The sequence below is a fragment of the Argentina silus genome (genome assembly GCF_951799395.1).
Source record: "Argentina silus genome assembly, chromosome: X".
In the NCBI taxonomy this organism is placed as follows: Eukaryota; Metazoa; Chordata; class Actinopteri; order Argentiniformes; family Argentinidae; genus Argentina; species Argentina silus.
This window is the reverse complement of record NC_139653.1, coordinates 2,092,919-2,110,653: the sequence shown is the minus strand read 5'-3', so window position 1 is coordinate 2,110,653 and position 17,735 is coordinate 2,092,919. Positions and strand designations below refer to the sequence as shown.

At 41.5% G+C, this 17,735-nt stretch overlaps 1 protein-coding gene across 1 annotated transcript in view; it reads right to left on the bottom strand.

Annotated features, from left to right (window-relative positions):
* The window catches only part of pdzd8 (PDZ domain containing 8), a 44,527-nt gene that overhangs the window by 24,281 nt on the left and 2,511 nt on the right, over positions 1-17,735 (bottom strand). Inside the window, exons 2-3 of the mRNA XM_083694420.1 lie at positions 5,523-5,648; positions 1,542-1,644 (exon numbers count right to left, since the gene is read on the bottom strand). Coding sequence (XP_083550546.1) covers positions 1,542-1,644; positions 5,523-5,648 — 229 coding nt within the window. The remainder of the gene's footprint in view (positions 1-1,541; positions 1,645-5,522; positions 5,649-17,735) is intronic.

Genomic DNA, 17,735 nt, shown 5'->3' with positions numbered 1-17,735 from the left:
TACAGTCACTGGTTGGCAATGAAGGGAGAAGTGATGAGGTACAAGCGGTCCAGTAACACTACCTCACTGTGTGTCTAAACGTTCCCACGCTTCTTGGACAGACTGATTGAATCGATGAGAGTTGAATAAGAAGTGAATGCTCAACGCGATACTGTACATAGACTTAACACAGATTATGCATAATTTATAGATGCTACCAAAGTCAAAGTGTGCACAGCAATGTTCGAAATGTGGTCCTCAGGCTCATCAAGTTCACAGCTGACGCGGTATCATAGCCTCTTTAAAATATATACTAATTGATGACATACACTTTGCGCTCATGCAGATGTCAACAGAGACCTGGGACCACTAGGAGTCCTATCTGATTGCACTACTTCTTAATTTGCATGAACTTCATGATCACATTTAAATCTTATTGAGCTTGGCTGTGAAAACAATAAAGCTTGAGGTTCAACAAATGCATTAAAGCAAGAGTCTTGACTTACTATACAGGTACAGAGCAAAAGCACACATTTAGGCCAAAGCATGACATCCAGAAACACCTTACAATGTAAAATACTGCTCACCCCTATTGAGTATTCAGGAAGACATCAGAGGTTCTTTCTCTCTCTCTTCAACAAAACTGTCCTACTATACAACAAGTTGAACCAATTCATATGTTGATTTTGGAAAGCTGAAAAGCACAACTTGTTGAGGTGAGGAGTGAAATACTTTCTTTAGACACAAATATCCCCTGAGACTATTTCTTGAAATCAATGTAGCATGGAGCCAATGTTATTGTGTCATTGCCACCTGCTGGACAAATTGCAAAACTACACTGACAAAATCAACACTGAGTATCAAATCGTCGTTCTGGGAAATTACATCTTGAGTGACACTCAAATAAACTTTGGGACGACGCAAATGCCATTCGAGCGTAAAGCGATAGAGGTGGCGTAGGGATCTGAGAGTGTTAGAGTCAGTAATTAGACTTGACATTTCAGTCTCAGATGGTCGTTACTCACTTCCGAACAACTCTGACGTGATAATGTTAGTATCTCTAAATTGTGGCAATTAGAAAAGGTTTGCTCTGAACCTGAGTCTTTTTTTGTCTGTGTTTAAAATGTCACCAGGGGGAAATGTACATATTTCAGAGCAAAAAAAAGAGTCTGACGCTTCTTCCCTGATGGACATGCTCTCCGTGAGAGTGAAGAAAAATATAATATTCTGCACAAAGCAAATTCATGTGTAACACATATGTAATACTGCCATTATAAGAACAAAAACTTTTGCATTGTGACAATGAATCAAATATTGAGCCAAAACCTCTAATCTCATCCACAACACAATATGGACTGATACGATACTGTTTATTTATATTCCTTAATATATGCCCCCCCCCCAAATGGTCAGACCGATGAGACAGGAACATGGATAATCAAACATCTGTCAGTCCCTTGGCTCTTTGTCCGAACAAATAAGCGTTCTACTCAGGTGGTCTTTAAGAAAGATGACTAGTGTCATTTTAAATATGGGGTGGGGGGCAGGAAACAGTGTCTCACCGCTTTGATAGAGCTGCGCGTCTTCTCTTTCCACTCATGGCTGCTCAGCTCAAAGGTGCAGTGCACGTAGGTCTCTCTTTCGTAGGAACCCAAGATAAAAAGCCTGAGAGACACAACAGAAAGAGAAACACACAACAGTATTACAGACAGTCAAACCCTGTTCATTCTTTCTGTATCCCTTTACAGTACAGTATGTATGTAGGCATATATTTAATAGACACAAGTGCAAGTAGGCCTACATGGGTTAAGGTTAGGGTTATAGGGCCATAGGCCTATGGATGCCAGTAGAACATTAGCTGCTTTTCAATCGCAGTGCATGCAACGTCTTACTAGTTGCCAGCGATGGCTCAAAGCCCAGCGCATCTAGTGAAAGTCTAGTGAACAAGCCTGTTCGAATCCAGCCACAGCTGGGCTTTCTAGTCCCACCTTGTCGTATAGTTTATTTCTTTTGCAGTTCAAATTCAGAGACAATAGCAAAACATTTCAAATCCTTAACGTTAGCAGGTTTTACAATCAAAAGTGTACTCTTCCATAGGAGACAAAAGTCTATTAGTATGACATTGTTTATATTTCAGTATCAGTGGAATGATAATTTAGGAAAATTAAAGATCAGGTAAGGCACACTTTTATTGGATACATTTTTCGATTTTCGATTGATTTTTTAGCTGCATTACTTGTAAGGACAATGTTAACTGTCTTTACTGAAGTGCACCCTCTGCTGCCACTGCTAAGGAACTGCACATTTTACTAAAATGAGAAAGACAGGAAGTGGAACAGCTGTCCTGAGAAGGGCCGTGTTTACAGCAAGCCAACTTGGATTATGCTTGCCACCCACCAAGTTCGCTAGCCAACTAAAGCACTTGGATTATAAGAATATCCATACTGCCCCTAGCCCTGTTTGGCCTCATAAGGATCAAGAGGGTATAGGAGGCTAAAAGCATCGGCCGGGAGTAAGCACTCTTGAAGCCCAGGAGTGATTGAGGAAAAGCACTTGGCCTTGACACACACTGGCACGCACAGCGTAAGCCCCGCTGTGGAAAACCAGCTATTGATGCCACTGTAAACTACTTTAAGGGATAGTTCAGCTAAATAACAAAATCTGATATTTGGTTCTTTACCCTGAAATGAGTCTATGGACAAGGACTGACTTCAATCAACACTTTCTATTTATCTGGGCACTGTCACCGACTGCTAATTGATAGCATGTTTAACCAAAAACAATGGAACCTAAATTAGCATGTTTGAAATGTCATGCCCAAACCATCTCAAATTCCCTGAAAATACTAAATTACTTGATTTTAATTAATTTGAGCATGACATTTCAAGGGTCTATTGACTTCCATTGTTTTTTGGTTAAAAATGCAAACGATTAGCTATTACTTCAGTGACTTGTCCATACACTCCTTTCAGGTTAAGGAACCAAATGTGATTTTTCCTATCCCTTTAAATAGTTTGACAGTTGGGACTGTGTTTTGAGATGCCATTCATGGTTAAGAGTGTATGATATGAGAGAGTATCAACACGTGCCTGAGCCATACAGGCTACTGGGATACTGACACATACAGTGCCGTCCATAAGTATTGGAAAGAGGAAGCATTTTTCTTCTTTTAACTTTATACTCCAACAGATTGGATTTGAAACTTCTATGGGGTCAACGTAGGGATTATCAACTTGAATTAAATTTTTTGAAAGTTTTTTTCTTTCAGATTGGTTTCAACATTTAGAAAGTGCAACATTTTTATATGTACACTCCTATTTCACGGCTCCAACAGTATTGGAAAAATCATGTAATGTCCAAATAAAGCACTCATGTTTAGTATTTGATCGACAATCCTTTGCATGCAAGTGCCTGAAGTCTGCGACCCATTGACCAGACACTGGATATATTCTCTGGTGATGCTCTGCCAGGCCTGTACTGCAGCCATCTTAGGTTGTTTGTTCTGAGGTTTTTTTTGCCTTAAGTTCCCTCTTCAGCAAATGAAAAGCATGTTTAATTGAACTGATTGTCCCTAGTTTCTATGGCAGTATGTTTGGGGTCATTGTCTTCTTTTATGATGAAGCGCCGTCCAATGATATTGGAAGCATTTGTTTATACTTCAGCAGGCAAGATATGTCTGTACACTTCAGAATTCCTTCTGCTGCTGCCGTCAGCAGTTACATCATTAATGAAGACAAGTGAGCCAGTTCCAGTGGCAGCCATACACGCTCAAGCCATCACACCCCCTCCACCATATTTTACAGATGAGGCGGTATGCCGGTGATTTTGGGCAGTTCCTTTCTTTCTCCACACTGAGAATCTGTACTTTAATTTCAGTTTTCATTTGTTGATTTCAAATCCAAACTGTTTATAGAGCTAAAAGAAGACAAAATGCTTCCTGCTTTACAATATTTATGGAGGGCACTGCATAAACACTGATTGTGCAGACTAGTACTGCCCCCTGGAAAACATTACATCAGGAGTAGACGTGCTAGTAGACATATAGCAGAACATATAATAAGCCTGATTATAATAATGGGCATGATTATTTTCAAATGCAAACATACCTTGTTCTTAAAGGGGCAATCGAGGATCTGTACATCAACTTTGGGACTTTTAGATTGATGTAGAATTAACTTACAATTTTGATTTCAAGAGCTAGAGCTGGTGACATGTAGCCAAGGGAACAAGTATGTTGTAACAAGGAAAACACACAGGAATAAAGATCCAGAATTTCTAATATCCATATCTGATTAATTCATGGATTAATCAACTAATAGGAAAAATAATTGTTTTAATACACTGACAGCCCTTATGTAAGGTCTGATTACTGTAAGCAACAAGCTGTTGAACAAGATTAAGTAAATGAAATGTCTCCCTCTGCTGGGATACATTATGTATTCTACCGAGACATACCACATGAAATTCCACAATTGACAGAGTGGATGAAATCTCTATAACAAAACCCCCCCCCAAAAAACTAAAACAAAGTTACTTGGACACAAACTCTTCTGTTTTGTCCACTGTCTTAAAATGTGCAGTGCCCTTGGCATGAGCTTTAACCAAAATACTCCTGAATACTGTCCACATGAATAAATCATGTTGGATGCTTGATGGGTTAGAGTAAGCATGCCCTCCTATTTTAAGAGGTTTCTAGTACTCGCTTTGGGAGATTTGAAGTCAGTTAACAGAACAATCCTCCTTGCTTACAACAATGTATATAGCCTAATTGACAACTAGGCTCCTCTCAGAGCCCGCCCGCCCGCAAGTGGCTGGTGGTCATTCTCAGACAGGGCTGGCTGCTCCAGTGAGGTAAGAGGGTGTCCATTTGCACAAGGCTCTGCCAGGTCTTTAGGCCTGCCTCATAATTGGCAGCCAGGGATGGTGCATTATTAATAAGGAGCCTGCTCTGAAAGCCCCCCCCCCCAAGGAGTAGCAGATAACGCAAACATGCCTTTCATTGGTTCGGAACAAAACTGGGTGTGTTTTCGGGGAGAGAGACTGGAGCAGGGATAGATAACCTCTCCAAAGACAAAGGCTTGCTTCTGTAGTGTCCCAACTCACTGTGGTAGGTATTGTCACCAAAATAGATTAGGTTACTTTGAGGAGGCAGTAATGAAATTAGATGGTAGGTTCGGAGCCTTAATGGTTCAATTGATTAGTGCCGTGTTTCCTACAAGGGTGTGCCCTAGAAATAAAAGGCCTTGAGGCCTTGATCAACAGCAGGCTTGGACACCTAGAGACAAATGAAAGGTTCTGATGTAATCTAACAAGAATAGCTTTCACCATAAACAATAACTATAATGGCTAAAACCTTAAACCCATCTTGAATCTGAATGGGGAGACAAGCTTGTATCCAATCATGCTCCAGAGTATTGTCTGTAGCATACTGTATGTAGGACTCACTCCTTATACAGAAAATAAGTGTTTAGGGTTAGGGTTACACTGCCAGCACACTGACCATATTGCCCCCATCCCATGTTGCTACGAATGAGACATCCTACCTGCTACATTCAACAAGGGTGACCCTAAGCCGGCCCTCCACCAATCCTGCATCCTGGACAAAGAGGTCCATGTCACAGGGAGAGCCCAGAGGAGGTTGGACTTGGAACGGGAAAAATGGTTTATATCTGGAAGAAAAAAACACAAATGGAATACAATTAGTGATGTTGTGGGACAAAAAAAATCTGAAAATTGTTGTCCAAATGATTTGTTTACACACAAATTTCAGTGATTACATCACATCGTAGTGACTAGTAGTGAGTACATGTTTTTGTCCATTTTCTGACGGACTAGTGTGGCCGGGGCCTAAAGCACCCCTACTTCCCCTAAATTTATGTCCGCACCTACAAAAGGGCCATAAACATCAGTGTTTGAAAATTGAGGGGTGGGTTTATGCATAGATTTTGAATTCCATAGGTAAATGTTAACAGACCACTGTGGGTGAACAAAGAGATTAAGGAGTGTTGTTTAAACTGACAAACGTAACATGATCAGAACAGCAATCCTATGCATATGGGCAATTCCACAGAAACAGAATGATGCTGGGACTTGTTTTTTTAAACGTATGCCAAACAAAAACCCTTGATAACAAAGTTTAACAAACCATACAACTCTACACAAGGACTACTTCTAACAATTCCGACAGAAAAAAACACACTTACTTTAAGAACTGTGTAGATTAATGACCATAACATCTCCCTAAGTTTTTTTTTATGTAACCACATTTCCCCAAAACTGTTGAATGTCTGTTCCAAATTAAGATCCAAATATGTCTGCAGAAAGAGTGGGGTGTAAAACAGATGATACCTCGAGTTTGAAAATAACTTTCTTTATTGGGCTACAGTAAGTGAAGTGGATTTACATCAGAATGAAGGTAACAAATGACTAAATGGGTCCATTCCAGTATTTCTGGATTTAATGTCATTCTGTACATGATGATGTAGCTAAAATAGGGGAACAAAGGTAGAAATATACAATACACAATGTCATTAATGTAATAATGTATTATTTTATCAACTTATATATAACATTAAAATGGGAAATTGAAAACACAAGAAACATAAATCTGCCTTTGAAATTTCATTAAATTAAATTTAAATCAATGATACTTGTGGTTCAGTGTATTTTTCTTCATTATACCATAATAAAATAGCCTACACATTTGGCAGCGAAAAAAACTATTTTGAAAAAAAAATACAAGTAGGCCTGTGTCATCTGCAGACACACCAGATCTGCTCCAAGTTTGGCTCAGATAGCCTCTGCAAAATAAAAAATCTTTTTTTATTGTCTGCAACCAGTGTGTGAGGGATCCTAAGAATCTGTCTTTGGGACATCACACCATATATGTCAGTGCACTCATTAATGATGAAGATAATTCCCTTCATGTCCTTTTTGTAGAATTGTGTAATGTGTATGTCATCATTCTCAATGGAAGTCACTTGCACTCCATATTTGTGTGATTTGCTGTCTTCGTTTTTACCACTGAACAACAATGAAGTCTCCATTTATTGGAGCAAGAGGTGAGGATGTTGATGCAGTGCTTGGTGAGGATGCTGTCGTGGTTTGTAACTACTATTGTATGATTTCCCACAGTTTTTCGTCTGTCCCTGTAGAAGAACTTTTGATAATAGAATAAAGTCTATTTGTCTGTGAGGGAGGAAGTCATGTGCCGGTGTCCAGCATTAATAAGAGAAGAGTTTGACTCCTTAAATGTTATCTCGTGGGACCCAGAGAGTTTGTGGTCCGCAGAGCCTGGCACAGGGGGAAGATAAGACGGGTTGAAGAGGTAGCTGATTATTTGGTCAAGGTCTCACCTCTGCTCGTGACTTCATACCCTGCAAGAAATGTATGTGTACAGCTCACTGTTGATTTGAAAAACCTGTTACAGTGTTCTAATATGATTGGTCTTTTCTTCTGGGAGGAATAAAAATCAACCTATCACTGCAATGTTAAATCTGACGTAGAACCAGGTACAACTGTGAATGCAAAACAGAATTATACTTTGAGAAATGGCTGATTCAGAACTTTCTCCCAGGCACCTTTCTTGTCTGCTGCTTTTGTGCCTGTATGTCTGCGCCTGTCTTGTCAATAAAAACATAATGTTGCACTCTGAAGATCCACCATTTTAATCACTTATTAATTAATAAACTAAATCGATATCAGTAAAAACACTACAAGTATTTGGTAGGTCTATACTATACATCTTACTTTTGTTAACTTTCACTATCCTCACTCCTTATGAGGCAGAGAAATTTGATAATATCATGTGGGGTTTTGGTAATAGAATGAACCGGAGACTCTGCAATGATTCTTAAACTTACAGAAGCCAAAAACAAATATAAGTGTTTCCTAAAAACTAAATAGAAGTGTTGATATTAGTTGACCGGGGTTTCCACTAAAACATTAAAGAAGTTTGATGTCGATAGACGGAAATGTTTGACCAGAAGTTAAAGCCTTTGCTTATCCCTATTCTTATAAAGATGGAAGATGCTTGAGAAATGTATTTCTGACTTAATTTCCCAAAAATATAGACTTGTAGCCGTCATTTGACACCCCATTTCATATGCTCTGATGAATTTCACATTTTGGTCCTCATGGGTCCTTTTACATGGAACTGCCCACATGACGTTCTTTGTTCCTCCAGAGGAGGAAGACGTGATCACTTCCCTAAAAATCCTATAAGCATTTGCTTCAAACACTTCTGCTTTGTTCTGCTTTTTCTGTACACCACGTGCTGCTGCTTTTGGAGGAGTTGAAAAGGCCAAAGCCCTGAGGACTCGTTAATGTCTATGTTTCAGATCATGATCAGTTTAGCAGACACAGAGTCAGTTAGCGTCATTCTGCTTTGTCATCATCTGCAGGATTGTCTCTCTGGAGTGATTGAAATATGACCTCAGTGATAAGGTTTGAGATAGATATAACCAACTGGCAGCAGCAGATCCTATAGGTTGCAGGTTTTTTGTTTGCTTTGCCATACTTACTTCTGTATTAAGGCTGCATTCAATTCAACACTGGAATCCAAATGTCAAACAAATGGGATAGATTGCTCTGAAATAACTACTACTTAATTTATGAACTAGGAGGTCAGTTGCTTGCTGTGCCACATCTGTCCATCTCTTACTGAACAGAGAGCAGGGGGTAAGATAAAATAAGGGAAGGTAAAGACACTGATGGGGGGGGTTGAGGAGTAGATGGAGAGATTAAGAGAGAGACAGAGATGGATGAGTGATAAATGCAGGAGAAGAAAGTAAGAGTGAAGAGATGAACAGAGGAAAAGGTAGAAATGCAGGAAGGAAGGTGAACAGAGAGAAGAGAAGGACAAACAATGAATGACAGGTTAAGGGGAAGCAGAAGGACAAAAGAAAGAGAGAGGTGGAAAGATGTGTGGACGTCTCAAACTCCAGTGGCAGGTCAGGCAGGAAGACTAGGAGGAAATCCCTGCCTTGCTTGGATCTGATTATCTAACAGAGGCCCTCTGTGTTTCTTGCTCTCAACACAGCAGGGGTGACCTCAACAGACGGACAGAAAGACACAAATACTGACACATTCTCCAAGCATACATCTGTCTCTTTCTTACACATATTCTCTCTCTCTCTCTCTCTCACACACACACACACACACACACACACTAGCGCCCTGATCACACCTCCTATACACACACATCACTGAGCGAGTCACTACTGTATCTGTGTGTCTGTAATCCTAACCCACACCATGGGAGAGTGAACAGTGACTGTGACTTCCTTCTCTTGGGTGTGGCCATTAGCTAAAAAGCAGAACTAAGGCAACAGTTAAACTGGGCTCATTGTTAAGTACAAGCACATTGTTGTTTGAAAGCACATGCCTGTCTCTGGTCTTTTCTAGTCCGGGGCACCTGATGCTATTTATAGCTGAAACATCCGACCGTCTTCTTTAACCAGTGAAACATTTTTCACTGGTTGACAATTGGCGATATACAATTGGCGATATAACTGGCATGATTCATAGATTGAGAAAATCACTGTGTCAATTTTCATATAGACCTAAGGTTTATGCTCATAAATATGAAAAAGAGAAAGATGTCAACTGCTGAGTATTCATCATCATGTGTCATTCTGTTCTCATGGCAGTTTCTCAGTCACACAGGTTGTCCACAGTTATGAACACTTCTGTTGATATCCCAGTACAGTTCTGTCTGTACCCTCCAGGTTCTGGGAGTTCAACAGAAATAGCACCATTAATCAAGCAGTGGTTCTGAATGGGCCCTCTGTCAGCCAGCCCCACTCTTGGTTCCTTCAGAGCTCCTTTGTAGTTGTCAATACACTGTCTCCAAGGCCTTTCCACAGAGAAAAAAACTCCACAGAGTGAGTGATTGTGTGTGCGTGTGAGTTTGAGAGAGTGTGTGTGTGTGTGTGTGTGTGTGTGTGTGTGTGTGGTGTCAGAGACAAAGAGAGACATTCTGTGAGACTTGGCTGGCTAACTCCATTTTAGTCAGTGCCACCTAGCCCCATGCTATGGCAAAGATGAATAGTGTTAGCTAAGGCTTGGAGAAAGGATTTAACAACACTCTTATTCTAACTGATGAGTAGGCTATATGACCTATCCTGTGTGGTTCAGTTGGTAGAGCAACACTTAAGTCGTTGGGGGTTTGATTCTCGCTGGGACCATAAAAAATACATGCACTCACAATACTGTAAGGCGCTTTGGATAAAAGCTTCTGCTAAATAGCAATCAAATGGAAACTCATTGAGAGTTATGATGATGTATTTGACACAAACACACGGTCATTTCAATAGTCAAGTCATCAGTTTTGTGTCTGTCGTCAAGAACCATAACCATTAACTCTACAAAGGCCATGGAAGCCTACATTACATTAGATAATGTAATTACTGTTAATATTTCATCTATGCGTGGAGAGACTGCTGGTCAGGGTTGGAGGACATTAGTAACATTAGAGGGGCTAACTGATGAGAACAGTAGCCATTATTGGGAATGAGGGCTTGACAGCACCATTACTTTACTAAGTCATCTTAATTGGAAAACACGTTTGCATTTTGTCTCTGTGCTAAATACAAGTCGCCAGACGGGGACCTCTCACTTTCCGCAGACACCATTAGCCTGGTCGAACAGACCTTATTAAAAATGCATAGGGCTCATCCCTACTACCTCCTTTGGCCCTACCTGCCTCCTGCTTTAAGTCTCTTCATAATTATTCATTAGGGCAGCGTTCAGGCCAACTGTACCCTGTCACACAACACATGTTAGTAGAAAGAATACAGGCTACTGAACGGTATGCATATTTAGTGCTTTTGTTAAAATGCTTTCTAAAGTCTTACTTGAGAAATTCAGAATTGTGCCCAATTTGTACAATAGTCTAATATTTGTCAAAGACTCTATTGCTGTACTCTGGAGTTGGAGAAGAAAATGAAATGTTTTTTGTTATTTTTTAAATGGCTGTAAAAAAAGATTTATTTTTTTTATTTATTTTTTTAAAGCAAGAAAAACACTGGAATAAAGTTGAACAAACCACTCCATGCATTCTGTACTTGGTATTCATCTTCTCAGATACACAACCTGTATCCGCTTACGACAGCTCAGCTGATGTTAAGTCAAAAAGTTTTGGGAACCATGCTCTGGCCAGACATTCCTTTCAGTAGGGAAACCTGACTCAGAAAAGCTCTTTAAATATTTGTGTGTTTTTCTGTAAAAATGGCTTGTGCACACAAGGGTGAGATAAAGAATGTTTTGGAGTGAATTGCATGGTGGTATTAGACCTGCCATCAACCAAGCTTTTGGTATCTTGCACATTCATTAAATAGTTGAAAGGCTAAGATTTATTCACTGGAATAATAAACAATAAAATTAAAGTGGAAATGGTTGGGTCTTATAAAGGGTCGGCTAATTCAGAAGGGAACAGCTTCTCATAGCTTCTCTATAATCAGTTTACTAATTCATATGTAAAAACAGACAAAATATTAATTACTTCAGCCACTAATGTCTGAGAAGACTTACAGTGGCCTAATGCAATACTGAGCAGTTGGAGCAAGGAACAAAGCGTGTAGAGATCAAATGGAGGCTGAAAGGCCAAACATGACAACTGATGGTGTAGCCGGTCACAGAGCGTTAAAATAGGGACATTATCCCTTCACGCTATGAACAAAGTCACAAATGAACTGTCCGATGTGTACACTTCAAAATGCCCACCCACCCCCACCCAAAAAAACCCATCTCCAAACCTGATTGAGAATCAGGTGTGTTTCAAGGCACCAGATGTGATTTGCGATTACGGTGTGTGCCAAGGTTGTCCGCTAAAGATCTACAAACTCACGGCTTAATCACCCTGGAGTTATGTTGGGATTAATGTCTATTTTGGGGGCCTGGCACGAAATGCAGACTGATGTTCCATCCAGGCAATAATCCTAAAAATGCCTCCTATGTGAGCGATGCTAGGTGAGAGGACAGGCAAAGCAGAGTCACCCAGCCTCAGAAGGCTTCTGGAGTTTAACTAAAAGCTACAAAACATCGGATGGAATGACAGATTGTGATTCTGACTTAGATGGTCAATAATGAATATTATCAAGATTGTGTCACAGAATTAGGATTTTTACATTTATGGCATTTAGCAGATGCCTTTATCCATATATATATATATATATATTAAATTATTATTTTTTAAATTATTTATTAACAGGAGAGAACTTGTACAGGGGGGAAGTGGGGGTGAAGAGGTCTCAAGGGTTGGGGTTAGGGTTAGTACAGGGAGGGTAATGGGGGTGAAGAGGTCTTAGGAAGGACTGTTAAAATGTAGCCTGAAGAGATGGGTTTTCAATCTACGGCGGAAGATCGGTAGTGACTCTGCAGTCCTGACAGTGGGGGGAAGCTCATTCCACCAGCGGGGCGCCAGGACAGTGAAAAGCCGTGACCGAGTGGCGCGGCCGCTGCATCCACGTAGAGGTGGCGGTGCCAGGCGGGCAGCCATGGTGGAAGAGCGGAGTGAGGTGGAAGAGCGGAGGGGTTGGGGGGCTAGCCATTGCTTGCAAGTAGGGAGGGGCTGTTCCCTTTGCCGCCCGGTAGGCGAGCACCAGAGTCTCGAATCTGATGCGAGCTGCTACCGGGAGCCAGTGAAGGGTGCGGAGGAGGGGCGTGACATGGGAGAATTTGGGGAGGTTGAACACCAGACGAGCGGCATGAACTGGAGAGGCTTGATGGCAGAGGCGGGGAGTCCGGCCAAGAGTGCGTTGCACTAGTCAAGGCAGGAGATTACAAGTGTTTGGACCAAAAGTTGTGCTGCTTCTCTGGTAAAGAATGGGCGTATCCTTCTGATGTTGTAGGGGAATAATCTACAGGAGCGTGCTGTTGCTGTGATGTTCGCCGCACAAGATAAGTGGTTGTCAAGGGTCACCCCAAGGTTCTTGGCTGTATGGGAGGAGGTCCCAGTAGAGTTCTTTACTGTGAAGGAGAAATCTTGGAGAGGGCAGGCTTTCCCTGGGATCTACTGTTATTACCCTGTTCCTTGTATAGCATTGATATTATACATCAGCAATAGAATGGAGAAAACTAACAGACATAGAGAAGTGCAGTAAATAATATGTATTTCAGCAATCAAGTAAATAATATGTAATTCAGCAAACAAACACAACAGAGTCCATATACAATCACAAAGTCCCACCCTAAACGTCCAACCATTCACTGGCTTTTTCCCTACTCAAGTCCAAGTCCCGCCCTAATCAACTCAGTCCCAATAGAAAACGGATCCGTCCGTGACACAAACACAAACTAAATAATCCCCGCGAATTTAAAACCCAAACAAAAAGGAACCTTCACCAGCCGTAAAAAAGAAACAAATGGCGGCTTGGCAAAAACACACTGGCAGTGCAAAATAAAATACAAAAAACTGAAGTGATCTCACCCAATCTCTGCCGTCGTAACTCCGTTCCTATATTCCTAGCCAATAGTTCGTATATACAAGGACAACGTTTCACCGCGGAGCTACCGGTTCTCCGCAACATGTTAGACTTAATTTTGTCGGTTTTTAGATTAAATCGTCCTCGCAGATCCAGGTCACTCAAACCTTTGACTCCCCAGGGGCGGAAATCCTATTGTCTCCGCCCTAGGCAAACCCTCTTTTCACGACTTGCCGTTTACCCATCAGTCCGACATTTAAAGTCACATACAATTGATCACCATATATTATATCAAATACAAAAACATAAATGAAAACATCATACATACAACAGACCAGACATACCCTTCATGTTAATTGGAAAACTTACTTACTTAACCTGCATAGATAGGCCTTCTCTGAAGGGGCTCCTTTTCCCCCATAATAATGTGTGACCTGTACAGGCTATATACTACATTTGACTGATACTTGTCACAGATGTACAGCAGCCTAATTGAACAACTGAACAATGATTTTCTGTTAAGCAGGCAAAAAGCCTTACAGATCAAGATGTACTGTAAAGTTGGCCTAAGTCTCAATGTGGGTATTGCATACAACTGTGACATGTATCAGTCAAATGTAGTATATACCCTGTATTGGCTAGGAATATAGGAGCGGAGATATTGGAGTTACGACGGCAGAGATCAGTTGAGATCCCTTCAGTTTTTTGTATTTTCTTTTGCCCAGCCAATGGGTTTTTGCCAAGCCGCTATTTGTTTATTTTTTACGGCTGGTGAAGGTTCCTTTTTGTTTGGGTTTTAAATTCGCGGGGATTATTTAGTTTGGATTTGTGTCACGGACGGATCCGTTTTCTATTGGGACTGAGTTGATTAGGGCGGGACTTGGAAAAAGCCAGTGAATGGTTGGACGTTTAGGGTGGGACTTTGTGATTGTATATGGACTCTTGTGTTTGTTTGCTGAATTACATATTATTTACTTGATTGCTGAAATACATATATTATTTACTGCACTTCTCTATGTCTTTTAGTTTTCTCTTGATCACCATTCCATTGTTGATATATAATGTAAATGTATACAAGGAACATAAGGTACATTATACTGTAACGACCCTGTGTAAGGCCCGTTAGCAGCTCCGCCAAGTGAGTTAACTCTCTTGGTGTTGTGGCTAGCGCGGCCGGTTTGTAAGCGGAAGGTTGCGAGTTCGATACCCGCTTAGGGCAAGCTGCTCTACCCCGCCGTTCGTTACATTGGTGTCAGAAGCGGGATGGCGCCCGTGAGGCCATCGGAGAGGCGTGTCCACGTGAGAGACTCGTATAGTGAAGCGTGAGGGCACGCTCTCCCGAACGGAGGGGATAGTGTAACGACCCTGTGTAAGGCCCGTTAGCAGCTCCGCCAAGTGAGTTAACTCTCTTGGTGTTGTGGCTAGCGCGGCCGCTTTGTAAGCGAGAGGTTGCGAGTTCGATACCCGCTTAAGGCAAGCTACTCTACCCCGCCATTCGCTACAATACTATAGATCTACACCATGATGAAACCGTCTGTGCATGCAACTATGAGTTATCATATCACTTTCAAAAGTCAAGCCAGAGGAGATGTCGGCTTGTGAGGCTAGCTAAGCAGTTTGAACCCTGCTTTGCCAGGTCTGGCTTAAACAATCACAATCTCATTATCTCAAACTAAGGCACATATGAAGTTATGCAACATCAGGGGCTTCGACAGTATCCCATTGCTATGGGCTTGGTCATCAAAACACTATCTGCTCCATTTCAACAGACTGGCGAAACTGGTAATCGAGGCTAACAAAAGTAACCTTGATTAAAACCCCTTTGACCCCAGTCCTGTAAACACCCACATATGATAGAGACGGCATTATTGACAGTAAGAGATTTGACTGAGACTCAAACTTTGCCCCTGCACTATTTATCCTTGGTGAATTCTCTCTCTCTCTCTCAGCTAAACAACAATGACAGTCCAATCAATGCAAGAGTCTCTTTTCTGTGTCTGGATTACATGTTATCCAGAGACCAGAGACGAACTGAAAAGGTACAGCCACAATTAAAAGTGGCTGCTGCATATACAAAATAAATACAAAACCTGCAGTCCCCCCTCTCCCCCAAGTATAGGAAGTGGCAGGCAGACTAATGTCCTTAATTTCTGATTTCTTGATTCCCAGATGGTATTAAAGAGTACAGAGAGGGGTTCAATTGGAAGGGTAACAGTTGTCTGGAGAGCAATTACGTAACCAACAACACAGCTGACAGTGGATAAGCGATGGGGGGGGGGGAGGCTGTAATGGCTCCAACGCCATGGGGCTTCCCACATTACTGATGGTCCAGGACATCTCAATAATTTCAGAATTTCACACAGTATATAGAATGAGAAAGATATTACTATTGCGAAGCCAGGGCAGCTAGCATTCATCCATCCCCCAGACATCAGGATAATGTGCAGTGAAAACAGTCAAACTTAAAAAGAAAAAAACAGTGGGACGTTCAGTAAAAAATGGTGCCAATCTGGTCTGTCTTGTCTACTCACAGATGAGGATTTGGATGGGGGTGGCTGGCTCAGTGTATTTGACTGTGATTATAACAAGTGATAGGCCATCTCCCTGGTAAATCTGGAATGTGATGGATAATATGCTACAACTTCAGGCTGTAGTAAATAATTGTCTCATAGGTTCCCATTCCCTTCACCAAATGTGGACAAAGAGACTTAAAGGTAGACTCAGCAATAAGACTTGGCCACGAAATAGCAGGGCGACCACCGGCAGAGATAGCTAGCCGAATTGAAGATGCAGTGTTTGCGTGCCTACAGAATTGCTGGAACACATCTGAAGTCATTCCACTCCCCGTGCTAAGATCATACTGCTGAGTCTACCTTTAATACCATCTGGGAATCAAGAACTCAGAAATTCAGGTCTTAAGTCTGTTCGCCACCCTATCTATTACGCATGTGCTAGGTTAAGGCTACCTACTGCCTGAGCATCAGATGTATTTGGCAGGGCATACCATGCATAGAAACAATTAAGCACTCTCCAAGCCGATGTTCTATACATAACAACACCATTTGGGCTCTTATGGAGAGGCACTTGAAAAGGCACATCAGGATTTCCTACACTGGTGAGTAGAGTACCCAGGTGAAAGTTTGATTCCAGCACTTGCGGGCATCAATCTCACTCTCCTATCTAATGAGCGTTCCTGTTTCATATTTGGTTTGAGATCTTAACAGTGAGGTTTCATGACTTGACTTTTCATAGCAGCTGATAGATGAGTGTATGAAGTTGGCATAAGTCTGAGCCGTAATGGGGTTGCAGTACTTCAGTCTCATTTAAATGTCAAAGTTCCAGAGAAATACTGATATCATATCCCCTCCTACTCCATTCAGATAGGCTACCATGCAGAGAGAGAGAGAGGGAGAGAGAAAGAAGAGAGAGAGAGTAGGTCATTAACCAATCTTAGGCATAAGAGGAATCTGTCACACTTAAATTTGCCCAATAACCTGTAGTAATTCTGTAAAAACAATATTGTAATAATATGTTATTAGACAACATAGTACATTAGTAATTGCTTGGCAATTGCATAGTAATACAGTTGAGTGGTTTGTGTTGACACGTGGGATAAGGATTGTTCTCTGAAGCGAAGGGAACCCTTTTGGGGGACTTAGTGTGTCACCAGAAAATATGTGGTTTCGCAAGCCTACCTAATAATAAGTAGGCTACAGTCAGTGACTGTATGTACAATGTTGTTCCTACAGTTCATGTTACACTGTACCGTATTGGAGCAACTTAATGTTGGGGTTACAGACTAGAGGAATTCTTATGCTTTTCATTTACCCTCTCGAGGTTTGCCTGCAATGAAGCATTGTTATGTTATTCTGTGCTTTTCAGCACAGTATTCCCATTGCTTTTGATCTGACTCAAGATGGGTGTTGTAATGCCTGGATTACCTCCAGCCTCACCCCCCTCCCTTCCAGAGTCCTACCATCTGTGCCATTCAGCAAATCCAAACGTCCATCCACTGCTCTGTCCTCAAAGGCTATTCTCCATTACATCACCTCATAACACTTGTTCGCTCAGTCAGCATCCTGATCATGGGCGATTCACACACGTACACAACCACACACACGATTTTAAGCAACTCCTCCAGATTGGTGCATTCAGTCCAACAGTAACAGTTAGCCTAGCTCCCACACATTAAATCAGGTCAAAACATGGTCATGTCAGTGAGGCCTGTGTGGTAGCGCAGAGACACATCCAATAGTTAGGCTACTTTTAGGCCTTGTGGTTAATTTTTGTGGTTTTGCAAACAATGGTTTGGTCACTAAACAACCAAACCAT